Source organism: Patella vulgata, chromosome 2 (assembly GCF_932274485.2).
Source record: "Patella vulgata chromosome 2, xgPatVulg1.2, whole genome shotgun sequence".
Classification (NCBI taxonomy): Eukaryota; Metazoa; Mollusca; class Gastropoda; family Patellidae; genus Patella; species Patella vulgata.
The window spans coordinates 74,799,950-74,823,812 of record NC_065880.2 but is presented as its reverse complement, the minus strand read 5'-3'; the positions used below and the strand labels follow the sequence as shown (position 1 = coordinate 74,823,812).

Here is a 23,863-nt window from a genome sequence, read left to right as displayed (position 1 = left end):
AATCAATCAATAAACAATTATCATAAGCCTTACTAATATTTCATTTTTAAAGTCCCATATTTATTTTTTTGTGTACACCATGCTGAAAAAGTGGTATAGACACGTGAATTCACAATACCGTATCATGAATAAAAAACATGAAATATGAATTTATTTTGCAAAGTTTTCATGTGTTATCAAAAATGACCGACAGTGAAAATTTTGAAGTGGAAGCCCAGGTTTGAACACTCTTGCACCCTTGGTACATGAGTAAAGAAATGAAATGAAACGAAATGGGGTTTAACGTCCTACTGTTCTGCTCCTATGCTGGGCTAATTAAGACAGGCATACGCCATACAGAGTGCATTCCAATGTATACACAGGACCTCGGTTTTTCGTGTCATCCGAAGGACTAGACAGCTGTCCGTGTCAGGCCCTCCGTCCTGCATCACTGACAAGGGGGGACCATGCCGGAAAATCTGGATGAACTTTCTCGGCCAATGCAGGGATCGAACACCCAACCTCCAGGCTAGCGAGCCAGCGTCTTACCCACTTAGCCACGTGATCCCCACACGAGTAAAGAGAAGCATGAGATGTATATGATGTTTAAAATGTTAATGGTGAATTAATGTTCTGATATTTTCATTCTAGGTATATTTGAAAAATATTATGGTGGATCTGTTGTTAATGGCTTAGATCAACTGAACGGTCAACTTAAACATGTGTTCAGAGTCGCTGATTCAGAAGCAGATGTAATTGCATCTATTAACATTGACAGTCAAACAGTTACCTTCTCCCAAATCACCAACTTGAGACATATACATAACATAGTTCACGTCCCTGCCACACCTTAAATAGTCACCCAGTTACTTCTCTTCATAAAACCATATTGTCATATTACTCAAGACAGAAATTACTAAATGATTTTTTATAACAAAATAAAAACTCTAGATCTAATGAAAACATTTTTATGCATACATTGTATTTTTTTTTCTCACAAAAATACAATTTCAATTAATAATACAAATATCAATAACTCACCATTTAATAGCTATATACCTTGGTTAATAAAATACAATAATAAAATATATATGAAAGTTTTGTATTATTTCATACTATATAAAGGGAACCATTGCTACTTAATCTTATCATTGAGCCATCCATTTCGAAAAGTCTTAAAGTGTGAATCCATTTGATTCAAATATCTTCCAATTACATTTTTGTCACTATCAGGATCAGCCTTGAAAAGCTCATTTATTTGCATGTAACATTTCTATTAGTGTGTCCTTCGAGATTAGAATGTATTTCAACGGATTTTGGTCTGTTATGTTTAATATCTGCAGAGTGTTCTTTATTTAGGGGGCAAGACTATATTTCTACCCTGGTAATTTGAAACATTATGACAGAGAGATTTCTTGTCAGTCGTACCAATAAGGAAATAGCTATATTGGTCTAATTTACTACAGATATAGTTCTCGTTTGACACATTGTTGGAATAAATAAGCTAAGACTCCACTCATTTGTGGATTTCTGCATTGAGTTGATCCGTCTCGCTCTTGTGAGCGAATCTTTTTTGATAGTTCCTTTGGGTACATCTCTAACAAAACAATAATAGTTTTCCATATAAATTCTGTTGTGTTTCTATAGTAATAGTTAATTTAAATGAATGAAGGCTTTCTGATAAGTGGGATGTTGGATGGCCGAATATCTTTGTAAATACTTAACAGAACAGTTTTGGACTGATATTTCTATAGGAGATTCATCTTTCACAGTATTGTACTTTTCAAGGAATTTCTATTGGGCTTCAATAAGACTTTAATATGCCACAACATGCTTACTTTTAATAAACTTCTTGTTAAACATGTATTATGCAAGAGCTAAATCTGCCTATTGCAGGTCTTTCTTTAGGCCTGAAATGTTTTCTAAAGTATTAATTAGACATTAATTAACTGATCTATGTCTTAATCAACTCTCGATGGCATCAGATTTCTCTGATATTAAATAGATTAGAATGGTTCTGCGATACTTTGATTTAGTCAAATGTGGAGGACCGAGACTTAGCTTCGATCAACCAGCACGGTGGTTGAAATTATTGCACACGTCTGTCGAACCTTCAAAGGCTAATATCTTCGCTTGCAATAGAGTAATTTGAATGAAATTTTCAAATTATTCATTTTACATCATCTACTTTCGAACTATTATAGCAAGAATGGCTAGTTCTTTATCTAAATCTTGCATAATGTATCTTTAAGATTACATGCATAGTATTAAAATCCCAAATTAATTTAATAACCATTAATATCATAAATATAAGCATGATGGGTATGTTTTCAATTTTGTAATGTCTGTAAGTAATGAAAAGTTTGTTTGAGGCACTTTTCTCTCCTCATTCTATACTCAGATGTTACTTTATCGTGGACACATGGCATGTCTGCCGCCATCTATTGGTGTTGAAGTTCCTGTAATAAAGGAGGCACTATCTGATGCCAGAAATGCAATCACACTTGATACTTCCTCAACTTGACCATGTCGACCTAAAGCATGAGTTGTCTTACATCTCTCTAAAAACTGAAATGAAATAAAAAAGAAAATATAATAAAAAATGTCCGATTGGGCATATTCCATTTAAGTTGTTTGCCAACTTGCGTAAGACATGTCTGGCATATACGAGCGAAACAGCATCCATGTAAAACCAATTGTTGATAGAGAGTTGATATAGTATTACATTGTAAAATTACCTGAACATAAGCTTCATCTGACATCCCACCTCTTTTATGGATTTCTGTCTCAATTACACCAGGACTAAAATAAATATGTAAAACTTGCAATCAATCACATCAGGAGAGTGTGAGAGAAATAAGATTAAACGTCCCCTTGACACAAACTATGTCATTTTGGGACAAACATGGTACAATTAAATTTCAATAATTAGCTTGCATACAGTGAAAGGTAGCTGAAGGACCTGGTGAAAACTCATGAGATTTTGCATGCCACGGATCAAAACTATGCCACTTAACTAAATGACAGACCATATGCTCTAAGGCACACATGTGAATCCCCCCCCCCCCAACCAGCAACAAAAGAAAAACATTATATGTGGGGAAAACTTGCAGAAATTGTTAAAATGGTCATTAAAATCTTCATTCAAATACTTCTTCGATTCTGGTGGGTGCATGTTTTGTTAATTGGCAACCCATTTTTTTCCTGGGTTGGAGTAAGAGAGAGATAAATGGGGTTTAAAGTCCACTCTACACGAACTAGGTCATTTCCAGACTAAAATAAGGTTACAATGTTATTTCAATAATTCTCTTTTGCATAGGGGTCTTTAGCAGTGGGAGTACCCAGAGAAAACTCATGGGCAGGGCCATATTAAGCTTACATGGGGCCCCTGGCTGAAAATTTGGAAAAGGGACAGATTAATTCATTGTCCATTACACTAATGCAATCTGTATGTGAGTATTGTAGATATATAGATTTATTTGGTACAAAAATATACATTTATTTTGGATGCCCCTTTAATATGACAGTCATTTGTGGGTTGGTTGATCATTACTTAAATGCTGGTATATTTTTGGTAAAACATATAGGACTGTTAACTTACTTGACACTGTTAACTCTCACTTGTTTTGTTGCAAGTTCTAAAATAATGTAAATAAATAATAAATAACAAGAGAATATATATATACATGCATACAAACACATTATTCTTAAAATTCTTCGGTACATAAATTATAAATGAAATAAATGAAATAGGGTTTAACATCCTACTGTGCTACACCAACAGAAAATTTGTCTCCTGTGAATATAAATACATTGATACGTATCTTACCTAATGCTGTACATCGAGTAAATTGATCTATAGCACTTTTAGACATACAATAAGCCAAAACACCAGGAAACTGTAATTATAACATCAAACATGTTAACTTAGAAAGTTTCAGCATGTAACAATGGGGTTTAGCACCAATGGAGATAATGAAGACACCCATACGTCATGCTGTGTGATATGAAAGAAGTTTTCCCCAGACAGGGGCACAACAACCTACTCTCATTTCGAATTCCAACTGTCATGGGTTGTTTTACGTACAAGTCGAAATATACACAGGACCAGTTTTTTTTATCTCATCTGAATAACTAGACACTGTATTTTGCCATGCTCTCCATCCTGCATCATTGACAAGGGAGAACCATGCTGGAAAAATCCCTGGGAACTTTCTCGGACGACACTAGGATCAACCATGGGACCTCCAGGTTAGCGAGTCAGCGTCTTACTCATTGAACCACTAATGCTAGCAAAAGAGAAACTGAGTTTAACATCCAGTGGGTCGCCACAAACCACAAACTAGGTCAATGGGGGAGAGAGAGAGAGAGAGTGGGCTAGGTCAATAAATAAATCTAGCATATGCTAGAATAGTAAATTTTATATTGCACAGTATATACCATAATATAGTTTCATACTTACATATGTTTTTTTTTTGTATGTAAATAAACTATTTTATAAAAAAAGGAAGCCACTCAATCAGGATTTCAGAAAAGAAAAAAACCCCATGAGCTTACATTAATTACAATACACATATGGATGCTGACCCCTGTACAGGACATGAATCATTAATTTCTTGTTTGACAATATAATATACTTACTGATCTAACACCATTGACACTTGAAACATTTACAATATTTCCTTTACTCTGTGTTAAATATGGTACACATAACATAGTTAGATGGTATATAGATCTGTAATAACACATAACATAGTTTGATCTGTAATAACACATCACATAGATCTGTATTAACACATAACATAGTTAGAATTATGTAATAACACATCACATAGTTATATCTGTGTGTGAGAGAGAGACAGACAGAGAGAGGTTAACTCCACTCAACACAAACTAGGTCATTTTGGGACTAACATATGGTTCAATTTTATTTCATTAATTCGCTTCCACATTGGGGTCTTTAGCAGTGGGAGGAAAGGGAGGACCCAGAGTAACCCCACAAGATAGGACAGGCGACCGCACTTCTTGTAACATACACCCTGAGAATTGAAATCACACCACTTGACTATATGACAGACCTTATGATGCAATGCGCAAGCGTTAACCATTTGGCCACCCATCCCCCCAGATCCGTAATAGCAAAAACATAGTTAGATGCAATCATTTAATTTTCGTACGCTAGTTACGTATGAGTTAGATGCAGGCATCGATATTTCCGCGCACATGCGCAGGCACAATTGCTTTAAAAAAAAAATTTGCAGGCACATTTTTAAAGATGTAGCCACCCCGGCGGCGCCTGCGCCCGGCACTATTTTTTGCCGCCCAGCACAAAGAAAAAATCGAAGAAAGCCGCCCAGTCATATTTAAACCCCTTCGTCCTTCTCTGTACACAAACTCGGCGCTCAAAATTTACCACGGCAATTAAACGGCAAAGCCATGGTAAAAGCCGATGTACGCAAACCATGTCTGTCACGGCATAATTTATTTTTGTGTGCCGTAGTAGACCCTATCATCCCAAATTAGTTTAAAGAAAGATGTATTGGTATTTTGTTTATTTATACTTAGAAGATGTGTAAGCCTAGGTATATTCATTTTACAATTATTCTACGGTCTTTATATTTGTTTATTTGCCGTAAATAGGTCACCCAGACCAATTTACGGCACTCCAATGTTACAGGTTTGAATGTCGTAATTGTCCAACACGTGCCTGCAAATTTTCATGATGTTTCTTATTTTATTTCTTACCTGTGTTGACCGTGGATTTGCTACGCCACGAGAGTAGGACTAGGAGGACGATGAGAGCTTTCTCAGTTTCTGCCTGACCTGATTCTCATTCCACCGTAATAATAATAATATTCGTGAGACACGTACAACAACTTTACAAACAAGTCAAATAATACAACGTGTTTTAATTATCAATATCTACCTGTTGTCATAATTCGTTGCAGTACTCAAATAAAACACAAACACCGTTTTAAGAATCGTTTTAATTTTTAATCTCAAAGTAATAAAGTAATATTTGAAAAAAAAATCCAACAAAACAACAAATACCGAAAGGTCCTCAACTATCCAGAGAAACAGAGTGGGGTGGGACAATTTTATGCTTGGTCGGGTGGTGTCAAAAAGTTTTTAGATCCCTGTATCATTGATGAAAATTAAGTGAATTTGGTAAAATTTGAATATACAGTGTATAAATGGAAATTTGATTTGCACTGAACCAAATACAAAAGGCAGCAGATGCTCTGAAAATACACCAAGAAGGATTTATTTTCATAAAAGACCACGCTCCCCTCTCAAAATTTTTTTAGACTCCCTCCGCTCGCCAGATATATTTATACACCACTCACCAAATCATGGCTACATCCCTGTGTTTCAGTATGACCCTGCAGGCACATTTTCAAGTGTGTGCGCAGGCACACTCAACTTTTATAGAGCCCTGGTTAGATGGTGTATAGATTTGTAATTCCAAAATGATGTGAAGTATTAAATCAAGTAAATAAAATCGGGTTTACTTGAATGGACAGGGACTTAGGCTTTGTACGAAGTGGGCCACCTTGAACAACAACAACACTGAGAAGAAGATGAGTAGAGCTTGAGGACCACCAGTTCCTGATCTAAAAGTAGTTACTATACCATGGACCTTATAATACATATCATATTATAAGGTCCATGACTGTACTTACCTGACATTAACATTGAAGACCTTATCATACTGTTCTAATGAAGTAGTCTCTATAGAACCCACTTCTACTATACCAGCACTGTTAACCTGAAGTTATAGATTTTTAATACAATATGGGTTTTACATCAGGGGTATAAATATATTCTCTAAAATGAACCTTTATTCCTGGATGGTTATGTAACGTTTCTTCTTCAGATTCGGACTGTTTTGGTTTGTCCAGGGACGTACCATTCAATATATCCCAAGTTCCAAAGGGTTAACAGTGCAGAAATGTACCCATCAATTTTTAAGGCAGGTACATTTTCTTTTTAAATGGTTTCTGTAATTAGTCATAATGTACCTTTTTTCCTGAATAAAATATCTGTGCAAAACTTTTAAACAAAGTCATTTGGTAATTTAAGGTAAATTAATTGTTTACTGTTATACTGTTATGATCTTTCACGTTCACTTCCAAAGTGCACATATGAAATCTGTTTCTATTGATAACAGATCTGGAATGTATAAAACCCACATGTTAATAACATTTACAGTTAAATTAACAAGGTTTTTCAAGAGAAAAAACTATAGATACAGGTATATGGCTCCCTGCCCCATCCCCTAAACATTAGGGAAGAAAAGGAATAAAATACACCAATAAAATACTTTGGTCATTTTGAAACTAATATCAGATAATTTGTCTTGTGAGCAATACTAGTAAAAAGAGAAAGAGAGATATGGGGTTTAATGTCAACTCGACACAAACTAGGTCATTTTGGGACTAACATATGGTTCAATTTCATTTCAATAATTCATTTGCACGTACGTGTCTTTAGCAGTGGGAGGAAATCGAAGGACCCAGAGAAAACCCATGAGGTTGGACAGGCCACCCAACTCCTTGTCCCGGACAAGTGGGGAATCGAAACCACGCCACTTGACTCAATGACAGACCTTCTGATCCATCGTGCACGTGTTAACCATTCGGCCACCCAACCCCACAATACTAGTAAAAGTTAGAGGGGTATGTCATCATGTATAAGTTACACAAGTCCTAGATTCCACAGAATCAGCAAATACTGGTTCACATAAAACAAAATCTTACCAAGATATCAAGCTTTCCATACTTTTCTATTGTTTTTTCAACTACAATTTTAACATCAGCTTCTTTCACAAGATCAGCTGGTATCAATAAGGGCTGGAAAGAAATGAACATATGATAAATCTTTAAGTCAAACTTTCTTATAAACAGGATTGGGAGTCACGGTGGTTCAGAGAGTAAGGCACTGGCTTATCAACCAGGATCCGGAGGTCTCAGGTTAGACAATGGTGTTGGCCGGAAAAAATTCCTCATAATTTTACAGCATGGTATATTTGTTAGTGTTGCAGGATTGAAATCCTGGCAAGGAACAGAGTCTAGTTATTCGAATGGTATAAACAACTGAGGTCCCAAGAACACTTTGGCAGTTGCAACTTGAAACAAAAGTTGTCCGTAGCGCAACTGTCCTGGAAAATTTTTCCCTTATACTACACTGTATGGCATATGTCTGTCTTCATTAGAAATAGAAATCTGTCTAACTACACATTTCTCATCACTGTGCTGGTATAAAATAATACACTAAGATTTTAATATAGGTGTACAGGTCGATTTTCCTTGAGGGGGCTGTATCATCTTTGCCGGAAAACTATGGTGGAATCGCCGAAAAATGAACCTACCTAACTTTACCAGATAGCACCCAATCGGCAAGTAGAACCGATGGAACTGCAGTTTGAGTTTGAGAACTAGACACCTTGAATCAAAATCAGAATTGTGTGATTTTCTGAAACTCTGAACTCAGATTTGGAATTGCATCACCCCATCCAATGGTCAGTAAATGGTCTTGGATTTCGGGCACTTCATTTTGAGGGATGGAATCATTTTCATTTGTTTTGCCTGATGCCTATTTCCTTTAACCTTTAACCAATGAAAATCCTGCATCCTTAAAATAGTTTAGTTAAAGTTTTTATGAATACGGTCCCTGATTAGTTGTCATTTGATGACACAACGACCTCCGGTGACAAATGAAAAGCAGTACCCCCTCTCAGCAAAATAAAGCTAATGCCTGTACAACTTTTATTCCAGAAAAACTAAACCCACCTTTTACCCACTGTAACACCGCTGAGTCTGTTCTCACAGCAGATTTTTACTGCCAACAGAAATAGTCAGGTTATGTGGATGCTTTCCAATCATTGTGGATTCTTAAATTCTGAATACCAGGTATATTAAAACTTTTATACTTTTAATAATTATCATATATTTACTTGTTCTGCAGAATTCTCTTTACACTTTGAACCAGTCTTATTTAAGTTTTCTTCGTTTCTACCAGTTAAAGACAACTTGGCACCAAGCTTCGCGAAAAGCACTGCTGTATCTGCACCTATACCTGAACTAGCACCTGGAATGAAACGAAATGAAGTTTAATGTCCTACTTTGGCTAATAAAGACAGGCATACACCATAGAATGTGTTATGAGGGAAATCTGAGAAATGAAATGAAATTGGGTTTAACGTCCTACTCTTCTGCACCTAACCTGGGCTAATTGAAGACGGGCATACGCCATACAGTGTGCTATGAGGGAAATTTTGCCCGGGCAGCGGCGCTACGGCCTACTCTTATATCGAATTCCAACTGCCAAGGGATCTTTTACGTGCACGCCAATGTGTACACGGGACCTCGTTTTTTCGTCCCATCCGAACGACTAGGCAGCTGTCCTTGTCAGGCCCTCCGTTCTGCATCACTGACAAGGGGAAACCACGCCGGAAAATCGAGATGAACTTTCTCAGCCAATGCAGGGATCAAACACCCGACCTCCAGGCTAGCGAGCCAGCGCCTTACCCACTTAGCCACGTGATCCCCGGGAAATCTGAGACCTAATTTTATATCAAATAAAAACTGTCAAGAGGTTTTTACGCTCAAACCAGCATGTACGCCAACAACTTCACACAGTGTGCTATTAGAGAAATTTGCCTGGACGGTAATTTAATTCTATCTGTCAAGGGTACCTTTACGCCTAGAAGCTCTTCATTGCCAGGCACTCTGTTCTACACCACTGAGAAGAGGAAACCAGACTAGTAAATCGAAAGGGACTATCTCCGACAAAAACTAAGATGCGACCGTCGAGTTATTGAGCCAGCAGCCCTGCACCCTAGTCACTTAGCCACCTCAGCTCTCAAACTAGCACCTGAAGTAACAGAAGAGAAGACGTGGATTTCAAAAAATAATTCATATCATAAATAAATCATTCTTTGTTCGGATTTTGCAAGCTTCTAGCTCTTACTACATTATTCAAATTTTGAAAGACCCTTAAAAGGACATAATACATAAATCTAATTATGAAATGAAAGATAAATGAAATGTGGTTGAACACCCTACTTGTCTGCTCCTACTGGGCTAATGAAAATGGGTATACGCCATACAGTGTGCTATGAAGGAAATTTTGACAGGACAGCAGTGCTACAGACTACTTTTATATCAAATTCCAACTGCCAGGGGATCTTCTACGTGCACACCAATGTCTGCACGGGACCTTGGGGTTTTTTTTCATCACATCAGAATGACTATACATCGCCCCTTGCCAGGCCCTCGGTCCTGCACCACTGACAAGGAACCAAGCAGGTAAATCCAGATGAACTTTCCCGAATCTCGACCAACGCAGGGATCAAATACCTGACCTCCAGGCTAGCGAGCCAATGTCGTACCCACTGAGCTACTATGAAATCCCAATTCTAACTATGATGGGATTCATCTTTTTATTGGTATGTTAAAGAGACTGACCAATGATTTTCAACAAGGTTTCCATAAATTTTAAATATGTATTTAGAAATAATCCTCCTCTGTAACACAAGCAAAAAAGTTGTTATAAGCGAGAAATTAGTTTTATTATAAGTGGAGTTGGTGTAATTGGTGCAACAAGTTTGTTGGTCTTCCTGTGTAATATTTGTACTTTGAACGGCAATAAAATTAAGGTACTGGAGAATACGTTTGAATACAAACAGCAAGGTAAAATTTATAGCTTTTATGGTTACATTTCTATTTAAACTAATTTGAAGAAATGACCGGCTGGTAAAACTCTGAATTAATGAAATGGGGTTTAACATCCTACATTTGTGCACCATTCATATTGTGGATGCTCCATTACAACCTTGGGGTTCACTGCAAAAAATGTTCAATAAATCATCAAGAAATTCCTCACCCCAAGCCCCAACCTGGCCAGATTTCTTTTCTTTTTTTTTTTTTTGATCAATGGGTTAATTCTTAATAACATACCTGTGATCAGGGCAACTTTTCCATCTAATCTCGAAATAACAGATGTGTTGCTAGCCATAACAAAGCTTCTTCAGTATTAATGCCAATAACTTGAAGTAACCATGCAACCTTAAAAGTTAATGATAATTAGAGGCCAAAGTCAATCATCCAAGCTGTTTATAAAAGCTATCATTATTAATATGCTTTGAAAAGTAAGAACTTGATCTGTGGTGATATGTGGAACGGGCTAATTTTTTACTTAATAAAGCGAGAGAGAAAGAAATGGGTTTTAATACCCACTCGACACAAATTTGGTCATTTTGGGACTAACATCTTATGTTAAATAATCCACTTGCGCGTATGGGTCTTTAGCAGTGGGAGGAAACAGGAGAACCATGAGAAAACGCACAAGCTTGGACAGGCGACCCTACTCCTTGTCATGTACGGTACAAGCGGGGGATCCAAACTACGCCACTTGACTCAATGTCAGACCTTATGATTTCATGAGCACACGTTCTAGACCACCCAACCACCCTTTTTACTTGATAATGTTATATGCCGTGTTTGAAATATAGTATGTATATAAATATAGAAGTCTATATTTCCATACAAATGGATTTATTTAGTTTCAGCTAGAGTTGGGAGTGTTGTCAAACATACTGTGTGTCCTCCAGCCCCAAATGCTGGGTATTATTCGCCACCGCCATATAGAAACTTATTCCGTCAGAATCCAAGTAGAAATGGCCCTCCTTCTAGCAAGAATTTAGAAAGTGCAAGATCTGTAATACCGAACTGGTACAACCAGAAAAGTGATATGTGTCAAACTAATTGATGATACATGTAGAAAAGTGAATACACCTCAAACAGTGTCTAGTTTATTGTGATTTATTTCTGTGATCCAATCAGCAGTGCTTGTGTAAATTCATGTTTTGTAGTGCTAATAATTTTTGCTTGTATCTCAGGTTGCATGTAGACATTACAGGAAGAAGAAACAAAGTCCAAAAGTGCTGGAAAACCCATCGCTCAACTGCACCCTATTCTTAATCATTGCATTATTATTTATTGAAAGTACATGTAGTACGCTTATACAGTAAACTACATGTACAGTACCAATGCATGCTATATTAGTCATTACATTATTTCAAAGATTTTTATTTAGCCTTGAATCTGCATGAAGAAATACAAGATAACCACCAGTGTGGCTCTAAAATAATTTCCATTGTATTATGAATTTGAATCGCCTAGGAATAGAGTTATCTCCCATGTATTGTACAAACACAAAATTGAGCACTTTATATTTAAAGCAATAGTTTTATCTAATTATACATGTGTGCATTTATAGAATCTTACTCTCTGCTCAAACCTCTCTTCTGCATAGCCCACAACCAGGGTTACACAATACATGTACCTATACTGCATTCTAATGTACAATTTTATTTTATTTTTTAAAAAAACTATGTCTTCTGTTGAACATATATTTATTTACTGTGATATTCTCACCCTAACCTTTATGCTACAGCTTGTAAATGATCCGGCCATTTCTATGCGCATAATATAAGCTTATAAGTTTTCCTATTCTGCAGCTTTGAATCGCTTCCCTTCCCTCACGCCTTTGCTTAGCCCATTCACTCCCACAATCTATTGTGATTATTGTTCCCATTGTTTGTTTATTATAATAATTATATTACCACATAATATAAGCTTGTAGATATCTCTAACAGGAGTCAAATGCCATTAGATCTAGATCTATTGCGAACACATCCCTCCCCTTACTCATATGCTTAGTCTTTTATTCCCCATTTCTCTTCCATTTAGTTATCTATAGGTATTATAGTTCCCAGTGTTTATTATACATAAACTTGTTGGCACTTTGCATGTCCAAACAGATTTTGATTTGTTTTCGCACCATATCACTCACCATAAGTTATATACATTTCCTTGTTTATATGTGAATTTTTGTTTGTTTTTGTTCTACTTTTTTTATCCTTAATCTGAAGTGTTGCCAAGCTATTGGTCTAATCTATACTGGGCATTGCTTGTATTATTATAGCCCATTTTGTTAATTGTCTTGTCACATGACTTAGCCTCTGCTGTATTAGAAGTAGTGAGTTTTTAGATTTACATTCTGTTACTACATGTAAGTGCATGCCAGTTTATCATTATTATTTGTCTTTATTATTATTGTTGAATGAACTAGTCATGGTGTTAAGTGTAGGGTTCTGGAACATCAATGGCCTCTTGTCGAAGTTAAATAATGACAAAACGCATAATGATCTATTTCAAATGATAAAAAATTTAGACATAGTATGTTTTGTAGAAACATGGACCAACTTTGAACAAACTGATGTTGGAGTTTTCGATAGTGCTTTCAAAGGATATTCAGGTCTAACCTTTAGTAGGAAAATAACAGGGATAGGGTCAACAGTTTCAAGGGGGGGCTGTGCTATTTTTGTTAAAACCTATCTTAAAAACAAAATCCAATTACTAGACCAAAAAGATGGGGACATTATCTGGATTAAAGTACCAAAAGATATTGCAAATTTACCAAAGGATCTTTACATAGCAACTGTGTACATTCCTCCCCAAAATTCCAAAATATGGCTGAGTAAAAACTACAACCCATTTGACATTCTTGAGCAAGATATCTCAAAATACCAAGTTCTTGGTGATACCCTTCTTGGGGGAGATTTCAATGCCCGTACATATAATGTTGAAGACATTGTGTTTTCTGACAGTAATTCATCTAACCTGAATCTACCATACCCAAACATAATCAACGAAAACTCCAACGTCAATTTTCTCAAAATTAGAAATAACAATGACAAAAAAACTAATCTATGGGGTAGACATCTGATCAATTTATGCAATAGTACTAACACGTGTATTTTAAATGGCAGGTGCGTCGGGGATTTACTTGGAGCATACACTTGCGTAAACTACAACGGGTGTAGTGCGGTTGATTACATTCTAACTGGCGTATCGAACTTCGACCAAATTTCAAGTATGCAGGTATCGCCACTAACATATTTGTCTGACCACTGTTTTGTTTCGTGCAAAATTAAAACTAATAATATCCGTCCAACCGAGGTTAAACCGAAAGTGAATAAACCTATTTCTCCCAAAAAGCAAGATTATATAATAGGGAAAAAGAAGTTAGTTAAAAAATTTGTCTGGCAGGAAAACTCACAGATCAAGCCTTCTTGATTGAGCTACATAAACCAAACTCCTGTACATCTATTAACCAATTCATGGTGACGGATCTAAAACCTAATCAAGATGACATACAGCTGGCAACCTCCAATATCAATAATATTCTTATTAATGCCAGTAGGGCCTGTGTTAAATTAGTAACCATAAAGAAACGGCGAAAAAAAAATAAATGGTTTGACCGTGATTGCGAACGATTAAGACATGATATGATGACCGCACAAATTAAACTAACTGATAACCCAACTGACAATATATTAAGAAAGATTTACTATAGTAGGAAAAAACTGTACAAGAGAATTACCAAATTTAAAAGTCGCCAAGCCAAAAATAGTATTTTAGAAAAACTTAATGAAATTCAGAGTCAAAACCCGAAAGAATACTGGAAACTAATAAACTCGTTAATTAAAGAAAACCCCAGGGATGATAAGAATGAGGGCATATCCATTGATAGTTGGGAAAGACACTTTAAAACTCTATTCGAAGATAAAACCATGTCAAACAAACAATGTGAAGAAACAGATGATGCTATCAATTTACTTCTAGAATCAAACAAAACTAATAAGGAAATAAACTCAAAGATAACTGCAATTGAAGTTCGAAAAGCTTTTATGGGACTAAAGAGGAATAAGTCTAGTGGGCCCGACTTAATACTAAATGAGATGCTTCTTGCATCATGTGAGTACATGATTGATGTGTATATAAAATTCTTCAATCTAATTCTTGAATCTGGGAGCTTTCCCGAACAGTGGCGCGAATCGTTCAATACATAAGAAGGGGAGCATAGAGGATGCTTGTAACTATCGCGGAATTGTGCTAGCCAGCTGCTTGAGTAAATGCTTTTTATCCATTTTAAATAACCGTATATCTAAATATATTGAATATAATAACCTTTTTGACCAAGCACAAAGCGGATTCCGAGCGGGCCGTAGGACGGTGGATAATGTTTTCATTCTTAAGACTTTAATCAACAAATACAAGAAACTTAAGAAACCTCTATATTTATGCTTTGTCGATTTCTCAAAAGCATTTGATTCAGTTTGGCGCAAAGGTCTCCTTCTTAAATTATTGAAACATGACATTAATGGGAAAGTATTTGAATTGATTAAATCTATGTATAAAAATACATCCTATGTGGTAAAACACAACGACTCCATTTCAAATAATATTGATTCTACCATGGGAGTTAAGCAAGGATGTGTTTTAAGTCCTACATTTTTTAATATTTACATCAATGATTTAAACCAATACTTAGACAATTTTACAGACAGTGATAATTATCCTATATTAAATACTACTGGTCTATCCCATCTGCTCTTTGCTGACGATCTTGTGCTGATGTCAGCTACCGAAATAGGATTACAGAACAACCTTGATAATCTAAAACGTTTCTGTGATGACTGGAAACTTGACCTCAATAAAGATAAAGCAAAGTTATGATCTTTAAAAACAATAAGAAAAAAACAACAAAAAAATTTGTCTTTGGCCACGTCAATTTAGATATTGTAAAATCTTATCTTTACCTAGGCATTTTCATAAATGATAACGGATCTTTTAAATCAGCTATTGTGAATTTGGAAAAGAAGGCTAGGAGAGCCTGTTTTGGCTTAAGACATAAAGTCTGTACATCTAATCGACTTCCAACACATGTTCTGATAAAACTTTATGAATCAGTCGTGAAACAAATAGCTTTATATGGTTCAGAGGTTTGGGGGGATAATTTAGTGTTCAGTAAGAACTTTGAGATAGAAAATTGGGATAAAATAAATACGAATAAAATGACCATTAAAATATGTAAATCTATTCTTACACAGCCATTATAATCATCAAATATAGGCTGCTTGGCCGAATTAGGAATTTTTCCTGTTAATATCGATATATTTCAAAGAATGGCTATGTACTATAAAAGACTAAACGAAAATAGCAATAACTTAAGTAACTCATTACTGAATTCTGCATACCAGGAAGACATAAAAATTTCGCAATCAAACCCAAAACTCTCCTGGTATGCGGCTATCCAAAATATCTTCAAAAAATATGACATTCCTCCAACAACAATTTCGAGACAGAATATTAAAAGTTCAATAGAAAGTAAGTTTAACGATCTCCTTGCTGAATCTTGCGGGCCGAACCATAAACTCAGAACCTTCGGATTATTCAAAAAGAAATTCAATAACACTCCAAAATATCTAGAGGTTGTTAATAATAAGAAGTTCAAAATTGCGATGTCTACCCTACGATTAAGTACTCACCATCTTGCCATTGAAAGGGGTAGATATCTTAAGATACCACCAGGATCGTTTCTGTAAAAAATGCAATGCAGGCAAAATTGAATCTGAAAAACATTTTCTTATGGAATGCCAAAATTATGAAGATTTAAGAAAACAATATATATATCAAACTCTTGACAATACTGGTCTAACCTTTTCATTTGAAAACCTATTCGACCCACCGAGTATTATAGCCACAAGTGTCGCAGCCTTTGTCTACTTCTCTTTTCTTAGGAGAGACATCTGTTAAATATGCATGATATTTTATTTTCTTTTATGTGCGCACGCTTTGTTTTGTATTTTGATATATTATGTACCCTGTATGTGGGTCTTATACTGTCGAGTTATGTGATTTAATACTTTGTACATTTTGTTCCATATGCAGGTTTCATACTGTTTATTTATGAGTGCTCTAAATTTATGTCCGTCCATATTTGTGTATCCGTCCATTTTTTTGCACCTGTATATTTTGTATATTGTATGTTGTCCTCAAGGGAGGTTCCGATGCAATATTGTGTGTCTTGTGTAATAATTGTCATATCGTTATAATTTTTATGTACACGTTTATAGTGTATGCTGTCCTAAATGGATGTTTCGATGCAATAAAATCTTATCTTATCTTATCTTAATTGGTTGTAATCTGACATTTATATTTATTTCATGGTCTATATAAAAATTCACTTTGAAGCCAGTATATGTTTCATTTTTATGCATGAGAAAAATATGATCAACTCAATGAAATATGTTCAAGAGATCATTAAAAAAAACAGAGACTATTTTAAATTTACAGTCCGCGGGCATACCTCTCTTGGTTTGCTTTTAATTTGAGACTGGACAACCTTTGCTTAGCGGTCAAGGTCGATCAACATGGCAGGATCTCTGTGCAATTTGTCGGGCAAAGTTGCTCTTGTTACTGGTGAGTATGAGCTAGATGTCAATCTAATTTGGGAAATTATTGTAAATGTGTGCACAATTATGCTAGAATGGTCATATATTTCTGCGTAAAACGCCGACTTCTTATAAGAATCGTCACTTATGTTAAGATTTACCGAACCCAAGGGGAGTTAACTGCCCTTTAGTACTACTATCTGCAGATAATACAATATAGATAGGTCTACCTGCTGGTGTTATCTGACCTTTCAAAAAAACTATAAGTTTACTTTGGTGATTACAATTTGTGGTAGATTAGATACTTATCTCCAATTATTATAGTCACTGACATCCAGGCACTACATTACTAATTTGATAAAAGGGTGAACAGTAGGGTAGTGAGCACCCAACACACAGATCTTATAGCACACTCTATGGCGTATGCCCGTCTTCATTAGCCCAGGTTAGGAGCAGAACAGTAGGACGTTAAACCCCATTTCATTTCATTTCATTTCTTATTCTCTTTTCATTCTCTCTTTCTTCTCGCCCCTGTCTTTCCTAATGATTTATATTATTCTAAAATATGTATTGAGGATCACAATTAAATAGATTCCCATGTGGTATATAGACAAACAGTAAACTCCAAGCAAATCTCAATAAGATACAAAATGAAATGAAATGGGTTTAAACGTCCTACTTTTCTGCTCCATCACGGCTAATAAACACGATGCGCAGTGTGCTATGAGGAGAAATTTTGGCAGGACAATGACACTGCGGTCTACTTTTATTTGTAATTCCAACTGTCAAGTGTTCTGTTGCGTGCACACCAACATGTATATTGATAAGATGTACGGAGTTCAAGTAAGATTAAGCCTTCTATTGAAGATGGGAACCTCCAAGTTATGAGCCAACTGTGCCTTACTCACTGAGCCCCCATGGCTCCCTCACTAAAATACTACACGACATAATTTCAGAAATCAATAATTGATTGAATTGTTTTGCTATATCAGGTGCTAGTTCTGGTATTGGTGCAGCTACAGCAGTTTTATTCTCAAAACTTGGAGCTCAAGTTGCCATTACAGGGCGTAAAGAAAATAATTTAAAAGAGATTGGAAATGAATGTGAAAAATCAGGAAAGAACAAGGTTTGCAAGACTTCCATAAATTCTAGATGTGTTTCACATAACATTTTTCATACAACAGGATATGATACTCCTTCATTTTTTAGCAAACTGTTTCATCACGGTAATTCAAAAGCCTGCTTTAACCCCTTTACAAGATCACTGACTTTTAAGGTTCCGCCCAGTAAAGTTTTACGTGTGACGTTACATCATATTATGTCGAATCTGTCGATAAAGCGTCATGCGTTGTTTACATCGGACGTAGTAATACAAACTAGTCCCTGCAGAATTGACAACTTTAACTCATTTTACATCGACACATACAATTTTATGTACCCATTCACATTAAATAGGAAATATTTTTTTATCCAGATATACTTCTTGATTTAATTTGCAAAGTACAAAAAACTCATATTTAGAGCTTCTAAACTCACCCTGATGTATTCCCTATCATTGATATTGGTGGCCAAGTGAATATTTACTGCAGATTAGTTTGCATTTTGGGAGGTGCAATACATTTTCAAAGCATTTTGATTACAACCAGAATATATATATTTTGTTCAGCCTTTAAGATAGAAAGAAATGTGGAAGAAGAATGACTAACATCTGCTTGATAAAGATGAGAGTATCATCGTCAAAACATTGCATGTTAAAGTTAATAAACCAGCAATTGTTAACCATAAATAGTGTTTAGTGTGTAACAAAATATAGTCTTTTTAATGCCATAGAATATGCTACACCCCCCATTTTGAGAATTACAATTCAATTTCAAAGCCTTGATAGCTCTATACATATGAGGAAATGATTGATAGATTTGTTTTGTAGTTCATTTCGAATAGACCAAGTGTGTATTTTTGATAGGTTATTAAGAAAAAAATAAATGCAAGAAAAAGGAACCATCAAGATATGCCCCAATTGATAATATCTTGAGTACACTTGACACAAATTTCATATCAAGGAAATGGCATATATGTGACCCTTATCAGGAGTACTAGTTTAATTTCATTGTTCATAACTCATCAAGAATCAGGATTCAAGATTATGCAATAAATCAAATTAAATTTCAAGTTCTGAAACATATCAATCTGTTTAAAATACAGATCTATATTTTGTTTCTTTTTTTATACTTTCGATGGCCTACACTACATGAAGATCTGACAAGTTGTACTGAGAGGTCGTGTCAGGGGTCGTCGAAGGCTTTTGACCCTATGACATCAGACATTGATTAATCAATCAGCGTTGACATTTCTAGTGGTTTACCCACAGTTCCGTGCATTGCATTGCAAGAAGTCGCTCTAACAGACCATTTCATTGGCTTATCCCTCATTTCAGCCAAAACGCTGGTAATATAACAACTCTTCCAGATCCTAGTTTAGTAAAAACAAGTAAAAAAAAAAATTTTGAACTACAAAAAACAAAACGAAATAGGATCTGTGTTTTAATCAGATTGGAAACATATTTAAATGTTGTTCTTATGATAACATGCATTTGTTTTTGTCTAGCCCTTTCTGATAGTTGGTGACTTGGCTAAAGAGGATGACACCAAAAATGTATTGGAATCAACCATCAAACATTTTGGGAAGTTAAATATATTAGTAAGTTTGTTTAATAAAGTCTATTAATCATACATGGAGGTTTATATTGTTTGATATATATCATGGAAAATGTTTTTATAATAGTCAGAATTCATTTATAATCATATTTTCACATGAATAGTAACTACATGTATATGACAATATTTTCTTTATCCGTCTTGAAGCATGTTAGCAATACAATGAAATTTGCTTTAACGAGTGCAATGTGCTATGAGGGGAATTTTGCTTGGACAGCCGCAAAACATCCGGAAACCTAGTATTATTTCGAATTCCAACTGTCAAGGGTTCTTTTACGTGCCCATCAACGTATATAAGGTACCTCAATTTTATATACCATCTGAAGGACGAGACACTGTTCCTTTGCCCAGCCCTCTTTCTGCACCACTGACAAAGGTAAACTACGCTGTAAAATCCACAGAAGCTTGAAGCATGTTAGTACCTATGGACATATCAACATAACTCCCTGTTTTCTCAACCAACACTGGGATTGAAAGAAGTTAGTACCAATGCACATATTAAGTTGAATTCTGACCTTTATGACCACCCACCATGTGTATTAATAGGTGAATTGATTACTGATGTGTATTGATAGGAGAATTGATTACTAATGTGTATTGATAGGTGAATTGATTTCTAATGTCTATTGATAGGTGAATTGATTACTAATGTCTATTGATAGGTAAACTGTGCTGGTATAATAGAACTTGGTAGTATAGAGAATACATCACTAGAACAATATGATAGAATGTTTAATATTAATGTCAGGTAAGTCTTTGTTATTCATAGGTTGTAAAATACTTATGATCACATTGAACTCATGACATTCCCCTGTCTGCTTGTTTGTTCATCTTTCTGGGATTTGGCAGCTTCATTAGGCCTGCCCTGAGGCTAAACTTTAGGGTATCAGGGCAGCGTGAGTCAGAGAGTTCCTGGTGGCTATGCTACTTCTGGTTTCATGAAACTCCCATAACAAATCTTCCAATGGCTCGACAGCTAGTCTATATATTAATGTAGTCACATATTGATTATTGTCGTTGCCCACGTCCGTCTATCCATACGTACTTGCATAATATACTCACTTCTGGAATAGTTAGTATAGAGCTACGCAAAAATATGTAGTCCTAGAATTAATTACAAACCTTTGTACATTACCGTATTGGATTGACTTCTTCACCTAGTTCTGATATTGTTATTATTGCTGGGGAATGCTCTGCCTCATTAAATTACATAGTGCCTTATTTTCTCATAAAATAATTTATTTATCTTACATAATCAATATTTGATTAATCAAACGCTTTGTTATATATTCATTTGATTATTTTTAGATCAATATATTCATTTGATTATTTTTTAGATCGATATATTATCTGACAATGTTAGCAGTGCCACATCTTATTGCTGAGAAGGGAAACATTGTCAATGTATCAAGTGTTAATGGAATAAGATCAGTAAGATATTTAATCTCATTTTATAAACAGTGGTGCACAGAGCGAGGGGGACATCCGATCAAAGAATGAAAAGGACAGCTGTCTAGGCAATCGGATGGGATGAAAAATTGAGGTCCTGTGGACACATTGGCATGCACGTAAAAGATCCCTTGGCAGTTGGAATTTAATACAAGAGTGGGCCTTAGTGCTGTTGTCCGGGCAAAATTTTCCCTCCTAGCACACTGTAAGACTTATGCCTGTCTTCATTAGGTCAGTTGGGGCTGAACAGTAGGACATTAAACCCCATTTTATTTCATTTTATCTGTTGATGGTCTAACACAATTGCTTTTGTTCAAGGTCTGTTTTTTAGGTTTCCTGCAGAACAGTAGGACATTAAACCCCATTTTATTTCATTTTGGTTTTCTCCCACTGCTAAACACTCCTACACACAAGCAAATTTTAATTATATTACACCATATGTTAGTCATGAAATGGCCTAAATTGTATCGAGTGGATGTTAAACCCCATTTCTCTCTCTGTTAACAAGTGGTATCAATTTTTCTGGTATGTTAATCCATAAACTACAAGTACTTGTTTATAAAATATTGTGTTTATTTTTAGTTTCCAGGTGTTTTATCGTACAATATGTCTAAAAGTGCTATAGATCAGTTCACCAGGTGTATTGCATTAGGTAAGTTAGGCCATATAAAAAAAGATATTCTAGTTCTCAGACAATACTTCCCCAAATTCTGATACACTGCCCTGTAAAACATGGAATTAATGTTAAAAATTATTTTACAATTTATACTCATATAAATGGGTATGCGGAGGAAATAGATAATCTCAATTAGGCTGAAAAGAGGCCAATCAAAAGAATTTACTGAACACTAAATATGTGGTGATAGCTTGTTGATATCGACTGTAGGGAAATTTTACATTCACCATAACTTTGTAAATACTGAATGGAATTGAACCCTTTTAGACTGATGATCTTAAATATTACATATTCAAATTCCAAAATATTTTCGATCAGCAGCTTTAAAGTGGAGATTCGTTTATATTATTTGTGTGGTTGTGATGACAATATGTGACTCTAAAGAGGAGATCAGTTTTATTATTTGTGCAGTTGTCAGTTTATATTGTTTGTGCTTTTAATGTTTCAGAGTTGGCACCAAAATCTGTCAGGGTAAACAGTGTAAAGTAAGTAGACAATATTTTCATGGTTATAGCACTACACTCAAGTTCTTAGTCTAACTAGATTGAGTTGATTTTAAACTATTACTCACTGAATACACATTAATCTACTATTAACTCACTTGATTTTAAACAGTGTGTTTTCTCCGGGTCCTCTGGTTTACTTCCACTTCTAAAGACCCCTACACGCAAGCCAATTATTGAAATAAAATTAAACCGTATGTTAGACCCAAAATGACCTGGTTTGTGTCGAGTGGATGTTAAACCTCATTTCTCCCTCTCTTTCAGCCCAGGAGTAGTTCTAACCAACTTACAAAAACGTGGAGGATTAGATGATGCAGCTTATGCCAAGGTAAAAATAGACTGTTACTAAGAAATTAAAACTATCACTCAGTTTATAACATATATTAGATATAATGTTTATTTACATCAGGAAAAATAACATATAATATACATGTAAATATATACAGTACTCTAACAATACTTCTAGGGCATATACTACAAGGCTAGCTTACTCCATAGTTAGATGTCTCCGCAGTAAAATCCAGCAACTGATGTCTGCTTTCCTTCTCTTCCCTATGATTTCAAGGGTCTTATATACTATAATGTTACCCATTTTAAATGTTGTTTTGTGTTAAAATATTAAAATCAGTCTTGTTATTATCATTTCAGTTTTTAGAGAGAACAAAAGATACCCATGCTTTAGGTCGACCTGGTGAACCTAATGAAGTGGCACAAGCTATTGCATTCTTAGCTTCTGATGATGCTTCATTTATTACCGGAACACAATTACCTGTGGATGGTGGAAGACATGCCATGTGTCCTCGATAGTTAAACATAATTTTACAATTTATGATTTTAGTCAAATTAAAAGCATTTTTAACCAATTCGACCAATTCATTTACATTATTAGGGCTAAGAAAAACTTGAATAAATTGATTTTGTGCTTTGTACAGTAAGCAAAGGGTAGGGACACATAAGTACAATTTATATCCTACATCTGATTCTTATTCTAATATTGTCACTTTGTGAAGTGCCCCTGAACATGTGATATGAAAGGCTGCACTATAAATATGTTGTAATAATAATAATACAAGTTGTTCGATCAGTTAAATATATGTTTACCGGTACACAAAATAAAAATCTATGTTTAATTATGCTAATTGTGACTTTGGTGCTAAATTGATTTTAAGCGATTGAGAAGACTGATTGTGTATAAGAAAAATGTGTAAATGATAAATATATATATATACATAATATG

General features: G+C 35.2%; 3 protein-coding genes across 7 annotated transcripts in view; 2 read left to right on the top strand and 1 right to left on the bottom strand.

The window, feature by feature from the left end:
* LOC126811409 (uncharacterized) overlaps positions 1-989 on the top strand; it is a 12,199-nt gene extending 11,210 nt beyond the window's left edge. For all 3 annotated transcript variants that reach the window (XM_050537002.2, XM_050537003.2, XM_056098552.1), the window contains one exon: positions 631-989. In XM_050537002.2, the coding sequence (XP_050392959.2) occupies positions 631-833 (203 nt within the window). In that variant the 3' untranslated portion in view covers positions 834-989. The remainder of the gene's footprint in view (positions 1-630) is intronic.
* LOC126811420 (3-oxoacyl-[acyl-carrier-protein] reductase FabG) lies at positions 934-17,230 on the bottom strand. Of its 3 annotated transcripts, none has more exons than XM_050537026.2 (10): positions 17,200-17,230; positions 10,941-11,048; positions 8,936-9,069; positions 7,740-7,832; positions 6,663-6,748; positions 4,621-4,714; positions 3,809-3,878; positions 3,581-3,617; positions 2,718-2,781; positions 934-2,547 (listed from the first exon to the last, which is right to left on the bottom strand). In XM_050537026.2, the coding sequence occupies exons 2-10, from the start codon at positions 10,996-10,998 to the stop codon at positions 2,389-2,391; spliced, it is 795 nt and encodes a 264-aa protein (XP_050392983.2). In that variant the 5' UTR covers positions 10,999-11,048; positions 17,200-17,230; the 3' UTR covers positions 934-2,388. The 3 variants fall into 3 exon arrangements, with proteins under 3 accessions (XP_050392983.2, XP_050392984.2, XP_050392982.2); XM_050537027.2 differs by lacking the exon at positions 17,200-17,230 and adding an exon at positions 16,550-16,570; XM_050537025.2 differs by lacking the exon at positions 17,200-17,230 and adding an exon at positions 16,379-16,427.
* Positions 17,168-23,863, top strand: LOC126811422 (3-oxoacyl-[acyl-carrier-protein] reductase FabG). The gene is made up of 9 exons (XM_050537028.2): positions 17,168-17,312; positions 18,277-18,410; positions 19,889-19,981; positions 20,661-20,746; positions 21,336-21,429; positions 22,030-22,099; positions 22,572-22,608; positions 22,891-22,954; positions 23,275-23,863. The coding sequence occupies exons 1-9, from the start codon at positions 17,264-17,266 to the stop codon at positions 23,431-23,433; spliced, it is 786 nt and encodes a 261-aa protein (XP_050392985.1). The 5' UTR covers positions 17,168-17,263; the 3' UTR covers positions 23,434-23,863.